Source organism: Vidua chalybeata, chromosome 13 (assembly GCF_026979565.1).
Source record: "Vidua chalybeata isolate OUT-0048 chromosome 13, bVidCha1 merged haplotype, whole genome shotgun sequence".
Lineage (NCBI taxonomy): Eukaryota > Metazoa > Chordata > Aves > Passeriformes > Viduidae > Vidua > Vidua chalybeata.
Window position 1 is genome coordinate 6213031 of NC_071542.1, and position 16332 is coordinate 6229362.

Consider the following 16332-nt stretch of genomic DNA (forward strand, 5'->3'; position numbering starts at 1 on the left):
TCTGTTTTTCACTCCTTAAACTAAGCAGCTTCAGTTTATTCAGTCTTTCCTAGTAAAATTTACTGAGTAGATTATGCCATCAATCACATCATCTCCTCTGAAGATCCATCTGCAGCCCATATCTTACTCAAAGTAAGAATTCAGTCAGAAAAGTAAGAAAATAGAAGTTCATAACCTGATTTGCTACTGAAAATTCCCATCTCAAAATATTGTTATCTTACAACTAAGTAGTATGATGAATTTTTCTATCAGTATGACATTATAATGTTACTTTTTAAAGTTTTATTTTTATGTTCTTCCTTAACTAGCTGTATTAAACCTTCTTGTGCTGTGTCTACAACTCTTTCACTCTGAGGATTAGAGGGTGTGAAATTACTTTACATTGCCTTCAGTCATATGAAGCATCATTTTACCTGAACCCATTCTTGCTGCAATGAAGTTTGGCAGCCAGAAGGTTCTCTCTGTAGCAGGTTGATACTTTTCACTATTCAGTTTCTATTTCTGAAAAATGGTACATTTCTTATGTTAGTGAGAACTTGAATTGCTTGTAGGTTATAGTTTTTAGTTGTTGCCTGCATGAGTGTCTTTGGCATTTAAAAAACCCCAGGTGTACTGAACCATTGTAGGAATGATTTAGTCCAAACAAGTGAAACCTTGTCTGATAACAAAGGACTGTTAGTTTTATAGTAAGTAAATTTTACTGCAGACTGAGTTCAGACCAGAAGAGTGTCTCTGTTTGTAGTCATTACCATTTTATATCTGAGGTAGAGCACATTAATGCATAGTGTAAGTATGGGCAGTGAATATTCACTGGAAAAATCACAAACTGAAGAATAGTTTGTTTAGTTGGTCAAAGTGTGAGCCAGTGGTGTTCTGTTATTGGATATGGAAGCAAATGTAGCAGCCAGAAAGACCTTGCTGCATGTTCTAAGTTTGACATTATGTGGTATTAGGTTGTACAGGCTATTGAATTTTAAAGGCTGATGCCAAATGGGGTATGCACAGGAAAAAAGACATTAAATACAGAGACATCTGCTCCTGTTTTCAAATGACATGGGAGAAATGGGTAACATATCACACTAATGCAGATGCTTTTTATTAATCAGGAGTCATAATTAAATGCAGTTTTTTCTGTGGTTGGTGATGAAAGAGTGAGAGCAACCTCAGATGGGGGAAATGTTTCAGATTATGTAGACAACAACTGACTATTACACAGCAGCAGCACAAACCCTGTGCTGGCTTGCTTGTTGTACTGTGATGCTGTATTCCAGCCGTGCCTGCAGACCACGTTCCAGCCCAGCCTGCCCTGTGTGCAGGCAGCTGATGAGGAGGGTGTGCTCCCTGGCTCACTGGGGCACAGCTCAGTTACCATGGCGTGGTGCCTGTGATGAGAGACCCAGCGTGCAGATGGAAATCTTGTGCTGCTATACAATAGTGTTTGAGGTAAATTTATTAATGGAAGTCACGGGTTTAGGTTCTCATGCTGTGAAGTGGGAGAAGTGACAGACAGACAAGGCTGGCTTTCCAAAGCTCATTTTGAGGTAGCTGCACTAGAATAGGGCTGGAGAGGTACAGCAATCGTGTTTGTGGACAGTGCCTTTTCTTGTCTCCCAGCTGAATTGATGCATGTGTGTTCTTGTTGGTACAATGCTTGTTCAGAGTATTAATAAACTACTTAAAGGGTGCTCATTTAAAAGAATGTTCTGCATATTAATAACTGAGAATCAGATATTGGGAACTTGCTTAAAAACTTGTGATCCCACTTGTTGGTCAAGAGAAGCAAGAGAAAAACTGCAAGTTTGAGTACTTTGCTCAGTGCAAAATACTGAGAAATCCTGACTGTATCTAGCTCCAAGAATGGGTAAACCTTGGAGATGGGGATGGGTGATTGTAACTTCCTGGCTGTGCTGCTACCTTTCCAATCACAAGGTCAGGATGTTTAAAATATTTGGCTTGAGGGGTTAACTCTCCTTGTGGAAAGACCCTGCCCTTCCTAATCCATCCTAGCTTCCTTCATTAGAAGGATCTTCTGCCTTTGCAGTTCTTTCTTTCACTTGACTTGTGCTGCTGAGTGGTGAGTATGGACTAAGTAGCACTGAACTCCAGACCAACAATTTTCCCCATCTTTTACTGAGATTTCTGTGAATGTAGGATTGAGTGGGTCATCCTGAAGTGGTAATGTGAGGACTGGGGTAAGAGTGGTAATATAAGAGTTAACTCTAGCAGCATTTTGGGTTGGTTGGAAATCAACTTGTCCTCTTACATTATTGCCTTTGTAAAAAGTTCCACATTAGATGGGAGTTCCTGAAATATTATTGCAACCACCAGCACTCTCCATTGTTGAAGCGTCAGAGTGCAGCAGAGCAGTGAGTGTCTGTTAACCCAATTTCATTACCAAAAATGACCTTATTTCCTGCTTTTGGTAATATTAACACATTTCCAAGCTTTGCATCATGCAGTTTTTCCATTGCTGAGAACAAAGAAAATCTATTTCTATCCAGATAGTCCAAAAGAAAAACCAAAAAATAACCCAACCCAAAACACCAACCAAAAAAAACCAAAACAAACAAACAAAAAAAACAAACAAAAAAAAAACAAAAAACAAAAAAAAACAAACAAACAAACAAAAAAAACAAACAAACAAAAAAAACCAAAAACACCACAAACCCCCCAAAACCCAGAACAAGCAACCCCAAACTTTTTGTCTCAACGGTTGATGGCTGTAGGAGACCTCCCCTATACCGGCAGTCCTTTGGCAGGCATGGAATAAGACAAGTTACTTCCTATGCCATTCTACTTCTCTTGTGACTGCGGAGTGAATGGCTGAACACCGAGGTATTCGTGCTCCCCTCTTAATTCCAGTGTGAATTCCGATTCCTAAGCCTGTGCGTTGTGTCTGCAGGTTCCGCAGAGGATAGAGGAGCAAGGCGATGCACCCGAGGACAGCAGCGGCGGAGTGCCCGGCCTGTGGGGCAGCTGGGGCCCCTGGTCCGCCTGCTCGCGGAGCTGCAGCGGGGGCGTGATGGAGCAGACGCGGCCCTGCCTGCCCGCCTATTACCGGGAGCGCGGCTACCGCCGGCCGGGCCGCCACTTCCCGGCCTCGGAGCGCGCCCTGGCCCACCAGAGCGCCCACCACGAGGACTCGCTGTCCGCCTACCCCGGCCACGTCATCTCTGCCATCCGCACCTCCGTGCCGCTGCACAGGAACGAGGAGCAGCCGTGGGCCGGGCTGCGGAACAGCAGCCAGGGCGGCCGGGCGGCGCTGAGGGGCAGCCGGCACTCGCAGGGCCCGCGGCACGGCGCCAGGCCGGACAGGAGGTACGGGCGTGGCCGCGGCCTCCTCCCGGCACTGAGGCACCGAGAGCTGCGGCTCGGCGCGCTTGCAGGGAAGTTAGTAGAGAGCGAGAATGACTTTTACAATGTTTACTGCCTTCTGCCTTACTGCCTTCAAGGCCCTCCCTTGATTACTTACATGATGTCCAAGGACAGATGTAATTAATCTACCATTTAAGCAGATTCCTTTTAAGATTTGTATTGTGATTTATTGAGAGGTTTTCCCTTTTCTACTGCACTCTCATTTGACATTTCCATTAAGTATCAGAACAAATAACTGTTTTCTAATTGTATTCTTAACTTCATCAGCCAGTCTGATATTAATTGGTTGGAAAAAAAAATCAACTTTTTTCATAAAGGATGGTCAATTATCTGTTGACTTTAGTTCTATTCAAGACTCTATTTTTGCTTTGTATGTCTATTTGTTGCCTTTTTGTTTTCTGTTTTTTCTTTTTTTTCTTCCTACCACCTTTTTAAGCAAAATTTCCTATTTGTTTAATACATAGAATATTTTAAACACTGTATATGTTTTTATTAATTTCACAGCAACAGCCTTTAAGGCTGGGTGAAGCTGTGCTGTTACAAGTAATTCCAATTAATTTTCCCACTTCTGGAAAAACACTTCTTTATCCATTTAGATGCCAATCTATCAGATTTTTTTTTTAATATATATGTGTGAAAGGAAAATAGATGTGTTTCCAGTCTGGAGACTGAGCAGAACAGGCATGGAGATCTCCTGGGATGGAGCACTCCTTAAATGTCTCTTCTCTCTGTCTTTCCTCTGAATATGCATTCCAGCAGCTCTCTGGTTCTTTCCCTCTCAGCTGTCTTCTGGGAGATGCATGAAGGGAAGTTTTTTGGGGTAGCTGACAAAACCAACCAAACAGAGAACACCCCAGTCCTCACCTGCAAACATAACCAAAGAAACCTTCCTTTATATCATCTGCAACTTTAAGATTCCTAGTGAAGCAGTCAGTTGTAATTCCCTTTTTAAAGATATTCTGCTGTCCTTAACAGCCTAAGAAAGAATATTACCTTGAGGCAGTATTCCAGCCTGACTGGAATAAGACAGTAGATCTCTGTTGCTGCTGATAAAGACATTCTCAACCCCTGCAAGAAACTCTGTCCATATAAAAGAATACTTGAAAATAGAATTAACCTCTTAAGCTCCTGCCTGTCTCAGTGAAGCAAGAGTTTCAAAAATTGGGCCCAGCTGTACAGATGTTGATCTTCTCTGGTGTTGCCGATTTGCTTTGTCTTTCTGTCAAACCCATGCAAATGTAGCCTAGGCCTGTTGAACATAAATTCAGTGTGGCACTGATGGTCTTACAGAAGCTCAGGGAGTGCCAGAGACAGGATTAGTAGTGTTAACATGAGTGCATTGAGACAATAGTCATATTTTCTTTTTTCTGTTTTCCTACTTAGAATTGGCTATAATGCACTTCTGTTCTGGGCTGTGCAGTGTGACAGGCCCAGGTTTGGTGCATGGCTGGGTTATTGCTGGCACTGGGAGCCTGGCTTTGAACTGTCAGCACAAAGCCATCCAAAGGCTCTTTGCTCTAGCCCTTGGCACCTCTGTCTCCCAGGGAATCCCAGCTGGCCTGGCTCTGCAGCAGCTCCGCTGACTCTGCTGGGCTTCCATCCCCACGGGCTGTCCCTGCTGCTCTGGTGGCCTCTGCAGGCCAGCACAGACTGGAAGGGTTTGGAACAATCACTGCAGGATTGGCTGGAACCCGGGATGGTGAGCAGAAAATGATACTGACTGTGTGCAGAACTGAAGCTGTGGTATTTCCTAAGAAATGCCTTGTCATTTGAAATATTAAAATGCTCACTTTCCTGTATGATGGAGGTGTCTGCTTTTGAAAATTCTCGTGCTTTCCTAAGCACAGTACAAGCTTCTGTACCACAGTTGATTTTCCACCCCCACACACTCTGCCCCTTGGCAAAACACTGGATTCAAGGTCAGTGTTTTAATCTTACTTGCATAATAAGTTATTTCCATCTTCTGTTAGGAGGTCCCTGGTGGCTTTAAAGCCTGTTGTATTGCATAACTTTCAGATTCCTTGGTGGTGACTGTAAAAACAGAATGAGAACGAAAAATGTTGTTTGAAAATGGAATAATTTTGAATGACAAACCTAATAGTTTTCCTTGATTTACAAAATCCAGAGTAAAAACTTTCTATATAAAGGAGATTACTGTTCCTATCAGGTATATGGAAAATGGATTTCAAAATGTGAGTTACTCTACACATTATTTTTATATACTGTAGAACTGGTTAGTGTTCACTAAAAGGATGATATTAGAAATTCATGTCAGGCTGTTAAATAACACTTGTGTTTTCACAAGTACAGTCAGTGGAAACTTTTTGGGGTATTTCTATTTACTGTACTGAACTTTATATAAAAGCTGTCATTTTAGCAGACTTCCATAAAACAATAAGAGAGGAATGGATATCTGTGACTGAGATAAGCTCACATTGATAACATGGTAGAATGAAATTGGATGGCTGCCAAGGCAAAGATTTTCGACAGCAATAGCAGCCCTATACAGCAGCCCAGTGTGTTTGTATCATTTACCAGCAAGTGGAAATGTTCTCTGCCTGCTTCCAGGCAGCTGACAAAGAACTGATTAGGTTTTTTTGGTCAAAATCCAAAATAGAATTTGTATATAATAAAATTTGCTATACCTTGTCTTGAAGAGGGTATTCACATTTTCATCTTTTGAAACTTACTTTAGTTAGGCATTAGCAACCAAAACTGCATGAGAAGTTCAGGGAGAGTGAGGTTTGAGGTACCTACAATTAGAAGCCTGGTTTAAAAAATTTTAGTGCTCCCCTCTTTATCTCAGTGCAGTAAGAAGAGTTCTTGCATGATTGAAATGTGTTAATTACAATAACTGTTTGTACACTGGCAAAGGCAGAGAGCTCTCCCCAGCTTTGAAGAGCTGAGTTTCCTGTAGCACAGACTTGGTTTGTTATTTTTCACCTAGCTAAAACACATGAAGCACACCACACACTAAGAACAAACAGGAAAGAGGAGATAGTGAAAAAATATTGAAGCATTTAGACATCTTTATTGAGAGGCACATACGGAAAAGTAATAAGGGCATGCAGAAAGATAAGATGCTTTAAGAGAGAAAACACATCTTGAAAAGAAATATTATTCATGGACTAGGTTTTAGTACTTCTTAAATATTGCATTTTCAATTCTCTGTTTTGGTGATGGAGAAGACAGAACCATAATTTCTCACCAATGTGTTTGAGTGTAGGATGTTAACAGCTGCCACCTTCACTTTCTCTTCACCTAGGCTTTGGTGGCAGAGCAGCAAACCTCAGTGTCCACTTGTGTAAGCATGATATGTACTTTGTATCTGGGGTCATAGGAGCAGGAAGAAAAAAACTAGAATTATCATCAGAATAATGAAATAACTAAAGCATTCTTGCGTAAATAGTGCAAGTTAAAGAAGTATGTTAATAAGGAAAGGGCTTCCCTAAAGCATTTCTTGTGTATTTGGAAGAAGAGTGAGAGGAAAAATTTGCACTGAGGAAATAATTCAAAAATCATCAACTCACATCAGCTCTGGGTCTTTATTCTGCTGCCAGCAGCTGACGTGCAAGTCTGCTGTGCTGCTCTGTACCCTGTATAGGGTCAGTTTGCATTTCTGGACCTTTGAGCGATGGAAAGGAAGAGTGCATCATTTAATGTCAAACCAGAATTTCCTTTCTGAAAGTATTTCTTTTGCCCCCTCCCACAGATGCTCTGACCAGGCAAATGTAGGTCACTCTGTTAACAGGTCTACAGTTAACTTTTAAAAGGACAATTCTGTTGTTATTTCCTTAACCAGTGATCACAGTTGTGATGCAATTTCTGTGACCTGTGCTAGTCAGTTTTGATTCCTAGAGGTGGAAAAATGTGTGACTGCTGGACCTCCAGGTTCAAGAAGGTATTATTTTCTCAAGTTGTGAGGCTTTATATTTATTGGCATGAGTGTTTGCTTTTCTTAGTATCTGGAGTGAAACCCAGCTCAAGTACTTAGCCACCCCTCTTTTCATTATTTCTCTCACAGAATGAAAATGTGATGGATTTTACCCCAAGCCCACTATGATTATAAAAGCTTATTGTGGGTTGGTGTGTGTACAGAAGGAAGATAGAGAGAGAAGGATTGGATGCCTTTGTAAGGGTAAATTTTACAGAAAGATCTAAGAGCAGCAGTGGTAATCAAAGAATTCATGTTGGTAGCACTTGGGAAATGTAAAGCCATGTGAGGAAGGTGTTTATTTTCCTTCTGAATAAAATTCCGGACAGGATCTAGTAGCAATAATGGTCAAATGAGGTATTTCTTCACAAAATGAGTAGCTAGTTGGGATGGTTGAAGCCTCAGGTTGTCTTTTTGCTGTCACACTTCTCATCAGGGTATTAATCCCCATGACATGCTCTAGGTCTCATTATTTACCAAATTAATACCAGTTTTTATTATGCTACTGCAAGCATGCTTTGAGTGGGATTACCAGAAATAAACCCCTAACACAATACTGTAATTGCAAACCACCTGAGCTTTCTTACTCTTAATACTGACCATTTCACCCCTTCCTGAGCTGGGCTCACTGAAGGAGGGGAAGTGAGAGCACTGCTGCTGTTTAGTTGGGTACTACTGAATTATTGCTCCTTCAGTGAGGGCTAGGAAGAACCAAACCTCCTATAAGGAGGTAAGGCAGCTCAGCAGAGGTAGGGGATTACTTGCATTGAGTTTCTGCTGGTTTACCTGCTAACTGTGTTGTTGCATTGTTCAATCAAATCTTAAAGAGGCTAAGAATTGCTTGGGATCAGAGGTATTGTTGAAAAAGAGGATTGAAGTATTTGGGTTTGAATTTTGAAATCCTATCTCAGTGTTGAAAGTCACATAAATGAGGTTATACAGCACTTGCTGAGAGATCAGTAAAAGCAAATATACTAAGTTATTGTACTGGGCATATTGCAGCTATGCTGAGCTGGGGTATCAGTGGTGATCTCTGAGGATGGAAAATTTCATTTAAGATAGTTCACAACTCCATTAATTAAACCTGTTCCCAAGAGACAGTTTATTTAGTGACCTTACTGTTTGATTTTACTGTCTCAGAAAAATGTAAATATCTTTTCCCCCTAACATGATATAGAAATGAGAGTTTTTGTGGTGTAATGTGGTATAATCCATTTTTCTTCAGAAGAAACACTTTTTAGGCATTGTTGGTTACTATGTGAATTCTAGCAGTTGAATTTTTTAGGACAAATATGCTCACAATGATTTTACTACTTTTATGTATGTGTGATACATGAAAAGCAGTGCATATCCACAAATCATGGTGTGGTTACCAAAGTTACCATGAATGTAAAAAAGGCAGTTAGTTCCCTTGCTTTATTTCATGAAAATGCCAATAATGAGATGCAGTGACAGCCTGCCCTGTTAAACTGCCCCGCAGTGTGCTGGTGAAGGGAACAAGGTGCTGGAGTGTGACACAAGTCAGTGCTGGTGAAGGGAACAAGGTGCTGGAGTGTGACACAAGTCAGTGCTGGTAAAGGGAACAATGTGCTACAGTGTGGCACAGGTTGGTGCTGTTGGCCCTGCTTTGCAGTGTGTGATGCTCTCTCAGAAGGCTGCCTGAGCTTTTGTCACCAAACATTTCACAGAGGTGTCTGCTCACTGCTGTAAGACCAGTTTCTAGATCAGTGAGCAGACAGGCATGCATTTTGTAACATGAAGCAGTCAAAGGGCTCCCTTCTTTCATTCATGTTTAAGTGATTTTCTCCAGATTGATTCTGAGCCAGTGAAAAGTGAGTACATGGAATGCAGAGCAGCACAGGCTGTGGTGCAGTGGGAGTGCCAATGCATGGTGGCTTTTGATGGGAATCAACCTGACTGGTGGGAGCTCTCCTTGAGTAGATAGAAACCTGTTCCCAGATCCAGTAGGTCAGTCATTTTTGTTAAAAATGATTCCTGTCAAAGGATCTAAAAAACTGTGAGGTGTAAACTCACTAACAGTTATGAACAGTATAAGACAGTTTATTTTGTGACTTAAGGGGGAAAAAATTTATGGTGGAATCTTTTTAAAGTACACCTTGTTAACTGTGTGCCTAATAATATATAAAGCATGAAAGAAAATTAAAAGCAGTAGGAGGGCTGGAAAGTAAATGATTGACTTGGGCAATTGTAGGCCAGTCACAGTTTTGAATTATGGAGGAAATGCCATGGATTAAACATGCATGTCTGAAATTATTTTAAGAACTTTATCTAGTAATAAAAAAGTAATAAAAAAAGTACATTAAAAATATATGCCCATAGTGATCCTGTTAGCAGAAACTTACAGAATTAGGACCAGGATTTTTCCAATTTGACATTTTGTGTCTCCAAGGACTTTTCCCTCTCCCTTTTTTTTTTTTTTTCTTAATTATATTTTAAATATTTGAGTGATATTTCAATAGGTTCATTGCTGACAGGAATAGCCAATAAGTCACTTTCATTTCTTCAGAAAAAGAATCAAGGCAACTCTGTACTAAATACTTGAACTGTGAGTAGCTGGGTAGTGTCCTTTAAAACCTGTCAATTAATTACAGTAATGTAGTGCTGCAAAACAGATAATTTGCTATGACCTCAAGTATTAGATTAAATATTGATATACTTCTCCACAGAAATAGATTTAATTAAGTTAGAATGTGTGTAATTGATTCAGTTATAGAGAATTTGACCTACTGTTAAAACCATGATGAGTAGAAGGGCTTACATTTAAGCCAAAAAGCTTTGATAGGGGTATAAGGGGACTGTGCTCCTTTAGAAGTAATTTTCTACCCAAAATCAAAGAACTGCACTTTTGGAGCATTTTTTGAAATGGAAATTAATAACAACAACGCCAAAGCAGAAATCAGTATAGTTTAAAAGACTTTTGCAGTGATAAATAATGTGGAATATCTTTTGGGAAATAAAGTATAAATAAAATTTGTTACGTGTTTTCTGTCTTTTCTTCCACTTTCATCTTGCCCATAAAACCTCTATTTCTGCTGATAGATCAGTGTTAAGTTCAACTTGAGTAGGTGCTAGCTCTGGGTTGGTTGCTGTGCTGATAGAGCACAACCACAGCCAGCAACACTTCAGAGAATGGATTATAGGCAGCTGCTGAATTCCCAGGTGAGGAGAACCCACAAGAACCTGGAAAATGCCGGGCCCTGGGCACCCAGAAGTGCAGCTGCACTAGGCTCACTGAGGACAGGTGTTTCCTTAGCATGTTAGAGGACTTCAGTGTTCATTCCAGGACAGGACTCCTGGTAAAGAAAGCCTTTGAAGGTTTTGAAAAAAGCTTCAAACTTGACCAAACTCTGCACAAAATTAAAAGAAAGGTCTAGGTGTTGTTTGTACTCTATCTGAGGTTCTATGGTGAGATTCTGTTGTCTTTTGATTAGTGTGGTTGTTGTGACTGGGAATACAGGGAAGAAAACCATCTCCCTCTGCTTGTGAAATTATTTCTGCCAATAGACAAGAAAAAATCTTGGGGGGAAAAAAAATCTGTAATTCCTATGCAATCCTTTTTCTCCTTATCCCTGTGAAACTGGTAGCTGAATGTTGTTACCTTTCCAAAACATTATATTATTTCTTCAGGAACAGTGAAAGGTTGTGAACTGAAAATGTGAGAAATCAGAAGCTTCTTTAGGTTCATTCTAAGGAAACTTTGCAGCAATTGTACAAGTCTTCCTTGTTGTCATAAATGAGTAGTTTTGCTAATGTTTACCCTTGCAGTTTTTTCATTTACAAGAGAAGTACTTTGATACTAGAAGATAAGATAAATGAAATGCTGAAAAGCTCATGGAAATACATTCTTTATTCTGCCTGACATCAGAAGAGAAAGAAAATGAGTTATGCTTCAGCTGGAAGTAAGCCAGGGAACCTCCATTTAGAGGCAGTGGGAGAAATGTAAGGAGAAGGGGAGTGATGGAAAAAGGGAAAAAATGAAAAAGTTATGTTGGAGAAAGGCTGTGTAAAGAGCACTTAAGAGAAGAGGTAGAGGCCCAGGAAATTTGTAATCTTACCTGTGTATTTTAAAGACACTGTATATCCTTAGTTCAAAGAGGGTTTCTATTCAATATAAATAACCAGCCCACCAGCTCTGAAAGTGCTTCAGTCTTGAAGACCACTTCAGCTTCAAAGCATTGTTCTTAGCATGAAGTCTGTGAGGCAGTGATAATGCATTGATTTGCCAAGGCACACGTTTGCTTATGGCTAAAATTAGAAAAAGCTATAACAACCAAATTCCTTTTTGACTCTACTAATGTGCTAAGAGGGGCCAGTTCCTACTATTCACAGCTGACATATTCTCAGCATGAGAGAAATGGTTAAAAGTTAGGACAGTAAGCATGCTACATCATCATCATCATCATCATCATCATGTTTGCTACAACCCTTACATTAATAGCACAAAATCTGATTTTCTTACTTGTCTGGGCAAATGCATTTTTTGAACTAAAGAATATATTTAGGTTGGCTTAAGTTTAAAGGGGCCCATCATTTTTGTTATCAAAGTGCTAAAGAGATTTGTCTGAGCAATCAAAGAGGTGTATGTGTTTGTGAGAATTATGCCCAGAGAAAGGAGATTGTCAGATCTGCGTTAAACAGCTGTTATGCCTCTGCTGGAGATGAACAGAGTAAATCAGGGATGTCTGCTGGCTGTGGGCAGACAGGAATTACATAATGCTTTTCTGCAAGGCAGTAATTTACCTTTAGATGGTAACTCCATTCTTGATGGCATTTTCCCCCCTTTTTGTCCTAGCTGACTGCAAATATTGTTGAATACTTGCTTTCCTCTTAGTCTGTCTTGCTCTTCTTCAGTCTAGGGAGCAACAGAAAAACTAATGCTGTGTAATCTCACTCCTGTTTAGATCTGGCTAAGTAGGTACAAGGCTCACAGGTTCTCTTTCTTTCCTCTCCTGTATAGTTCTGGGAAGCTTTCATTTCCCTCCCTTAATACCAAAAACCATTACACTACTCTCTCTGCTGTAACTACCAAAAGCTTCCCTCAACAATGACTGTCATGGTCACAGAGCAGATTAACAGGGATAAACTGTTCAAGAGTGCTGGTTGCTTATCTGCTAGGGCAAATCAGCACTCTGGTTCACACATCTTGAGCCAGGAAGATTGATTAAAAGCCCCATGTGGCCATAAGGCTGGAATGGGAGGTAAATGACTTTGAGGGTTCCCAGCTAGCAAGAGTCCTGGGAGAATATAAGACTTGGGAAGAAAACAAACCCAAATAAAAACAAACCCAAAGAAAGGTCCCTTTGATCTGGTGGCTGTCTGACATCTGTAGCACTTCTGTTTCTAGAAAATAAAAGTATGTCAATTTATAATCTCTGGTTTTCACTGGAGTTCAAGTCTGTTTTGCATATATATTAAAAACATAAATGTATTTTATGTACAGAAAGAATTTTTTTTTTCTTTAATGGTGTCTTCCTTCCTGAGCTGCAAATGTCACCCAGAATAGCTGTATTCACTCATTGCTCTGAACTGGAAGAAATGTTTTTTGCCAACTTACTTGTCAGACTGCAGTGTTAGGATCAAGGCCTTCTGAGATTCCTAATACATCAAGCTAGACTACATCTTGTTCATATTTATTATAAGTCCTGTAAATACCTAAATGCTCCTTTGCTTATGGAGTCAGTAACTGTTTTCTCTCTCTTTCTCTGTTTTTAGAAGCAGAAATGGAAATCCTATTGGTCCAGGAAAGTATGGCTATGGAAAAGTGCCATACATTTTACCTTTACAAACTGATACTGGCCAGCAGCCTCAGAAGCTGCGGAGACAGCGACAGTCGTCAAGGAGCCACCTGTTCCAGCAGAGCCCGAGTCTCATGAGCCCCTACAGCCAGGCAGCTGCTCCTGCCCTGCAGCACGGGAGCCTTTACCAGGAGCCAGGTGGGCCCCAGGCAGGACACCAAGTGCTGGGGCCCTCGGTTTATCAGTCCCCTTCGTTCCCTGTATCTCAGAGCCTGTTCCACGGCGGTGACTCCAACCCTCAGGCCCTGCAGGGCCAGCCCCAGCCCCAGAGGGCTGCAGCCATCGTGTGCATTGGTGCCTACAAGCAATATAAACTCTGCAACACAAATGTAAGTCTGCTTTTCCTGTGTTTCCTGTGTTGGACAGCTGTTGGTTTTCCCTAGTATGCAAAATGTTAACCTAATCGTCAACTTAAGTTGAATTTTTTAAAAAAATTAATTTAATGATTATTTTTGTGAACTTATTTTAGAGTGTCTTGGGGAATACTGAAAGTAGTTCCATGATATTACATTTACCTAATACTGTACCTTCAAGGGCTTTAATCAGTCACTCACCTACCAATATGCAGAGTTCTAATTTGATGAAACCTGGAAACATGAAGGAATTTGAGGTAAGTGTAGTAATTGAGAGAGGGACAAACATGGGCTGAACAATGAGAATGCAATAATGGTGGAAATTGTTAGTTGTAATTGTGGTGAACGGACAAGGGAATGAATTTAGTGTAGATTTTTCTCTTTCATTCAGTGTTGTGATGTTATTTTGATTTTTGTGTGATGAATGTGGATTTTCATGGTAATTCTTAAGTATTTGTGATTCACAGTGGTGAGGAGTGGAGCGTGTTGGGTTTGCATGGCCAGGTTTTGGTAGGGGGGAGGGGTGCGGGACAGCAGGTGTGGCTTCCATGAGAAACTGCCTGAAGCTTCCCCCATGTCCAACAGGGAAGCCAATGCCAGCCAGCCCCAGGATGGAGCCACTGCTGGCCAAGGCCAAGCCCACCAGCCATGGCAGTACCATCCCTGTGATGCTGTACTTCTGAAGGGAACGAAGCTGTTGTGCAGGTGTGATGTAGCCAGAGGAGAGCAGAGTGAGAATGTGTGACAGGAACAGCCCTGCAGAGGCCAAGGACAGTGGAGAAGGAGGGGCAGGAGGTGCTCCAAGCCCTGGAGCTGAGATTCCCCTGCAGCCTGTGGGGCAGCCCATGGAGGGCACTGGAGCAGGTGATGCCCTGAGGAGGCTGTCACCCCATGGAATACCCGTGCTGGAGCAGGCTCCTGCCAGGGACCTGCAGACCCATGGGGAGAGAGGAGCCCACACTGGAGCAGGTTGGATGGCAGGACTTGTGACCCTGTGGGAACCCACGCAGGAGCAGTTAATGAGGGCTGTAGCCCATGGGAAGTGCTCACATTGGAGAAGTTGTGGAGAACTGTGTCTCATGGGAGGGACCCCATGCTGCAGCAGGGGAAGGACTCTTATCCCCGAACAGCAGCAGAGACAACCTGTGATGAACTGGCCATAACCCCCATTTTGTATCCCTATGTCACTGAGGGAAAGAGGTAGAGCTGGGAAGAAGGGAGGGCTTAGGGGGAAGGTGTTTTTAAGACTTGTTTTACTTCATGCTATGATTTTGATTGCTAATAAATTCAGTCAATTTCCCCAAGTGAGGTTTGTTCTGCCCATGACAGAAATGGGTAAGTGATCTCTCCTGATCCTTATCTCAACCCATTAACCCTTTGTTATATTTTCCATTCCCTGTTCAGTTGTGTTAGGGAGTGATAGAGTGGCTTTAGTGGGTACCTGTCACCCAGCCAGGGTGAAACCACCACAGTCACTAACAAGCCTAATGTTTTTCCATGAAAGAAATTGAAAAATTGAGTTTGGATAGGCCATGTTATGAAGGCTGTCTACTTCTCAGTCCCTTAAGATGAGGTTATTCTTTTGTGAGTGCTATTCATGTTCTAAACAGCATTTAGAGACAGCTCCCAGTAGCCTGGACCACTCCAGTGCTTTTCCGTGGTGCTCTGAGCATTCTGTTTCAGATGATACTTTTACCAGCATTCAATTCTACATGCTTTGATTTTAATTTCCTAATTTATAGGAGTGAAAATCTGTTCTCTGTCAATTTTTAAATAAAACTTAATCTGTTACTATTTGGTTCAGAAATGTTTGTCTGGGTGTAGCTGCATGCTCCAGGCAGTCTCCCATTGTATGTGGGAGGCAAGTGAGGTTTTGTTCTTTGTCCCCATTAGTGGTTTTCATCCTGCTAAAATTTCCAGTTTCTGCCTGCACCCTTTTAGTATTTCCCTAATAGTATGTCTTCCTAATATGTTTTTCTTATTTGTCCTGCTAATCTTAGTGTTGCAAAGATGAAGACGTCTGTATTTGCATATTAGAAGCAGAATATTCAGGAGAGATCTGGATAAGTTGACATGACAGGCCATATTTTTTTTTGATAGGTGAACATCTGATTCTTCTGCCTCCTAGAAATCCTGATTTGTTTAGTGGAACCTGCATAGTGGAATATGTAACAATAGAACACAGGATAACAAAAACATAACCTAAACAAATCAGACAAGTTCCTTTTTACTTCTTAGTTATGACTCTTGCTTTATTTATGAATAAAGTTCATTGATTGAGACTAGAGCAGTTGATTGAAAAGACCTAATGTCAAGAAAGCTTTAGTGTATTTGTCTGGAATGGAAAACATGAATGGCTAATTTGAGCCTCTGAGAATAGTCTCTGGGACAAATTCCTCTTTCGAAAAACACTTTCTGTTTTTTGAAGGAAATAGGAAATGACCTTAGTGCATGGGCATTAATTTGGAAAATTTTCTGAGCTAAATTTGCTCACTGTGTCCAAGTGATACACAAATGTCCCAGTCTTTATTTCATCCCTCACACATCAGTGCACAAAGTTGGACAGTATTCTGCCTGACTTAATGTGACAAAATTGTTTCCAGGAAAAGAGGTCTTTTCAGAGGGCAAGGGGTAAGAGATGAGGAAGTTAGAAATGAGGTGGAAGAAAAAAGCAATCTGAGATTGCCAGGGTATGGAGAAGGAAGGTTTATAGAGAGCATTTGTTGAGAATGGCAAGTGGGCTGGAGAGTAGAGGGCAGTGAGCTTGTGAATTGGACAGTGGTTGGACATGCAGGTCAGCATGGTGAGTGGTTTGGCCATTGGCAAACCACTTCTATCTCTTTTGATAGAAGAG

The 16332-nt window shown here is 41.2% G+C and overlaps 1 protein-coding gene across 2 annotated transcripts in view; it reads left to right on the forward strand.

Moving 5' to 3' along the window:
* The window catches only part of THSD4 (thrombospondin type 1 domain containing 4), a 243552-nt gene that overhangs the window by 34195 nt on the left and 193025 nt on the right, over positions 1-16332 (forward strand). For both annotated transcript variants that reach the window (XM_053954670.1, XM_053954671.1), the window contains exons 4-5: positions 2903-3318; positions 13043-13454. In XM_053954670.1, the coding sequence (XP_053810645.1) occupies positions 2903-3318; positions 13043-13454 (828 nt within the window). The remainder of the gene's footprint in view (positions 1-2902; positions 3319-13042; positions 13455-16332) is intronic.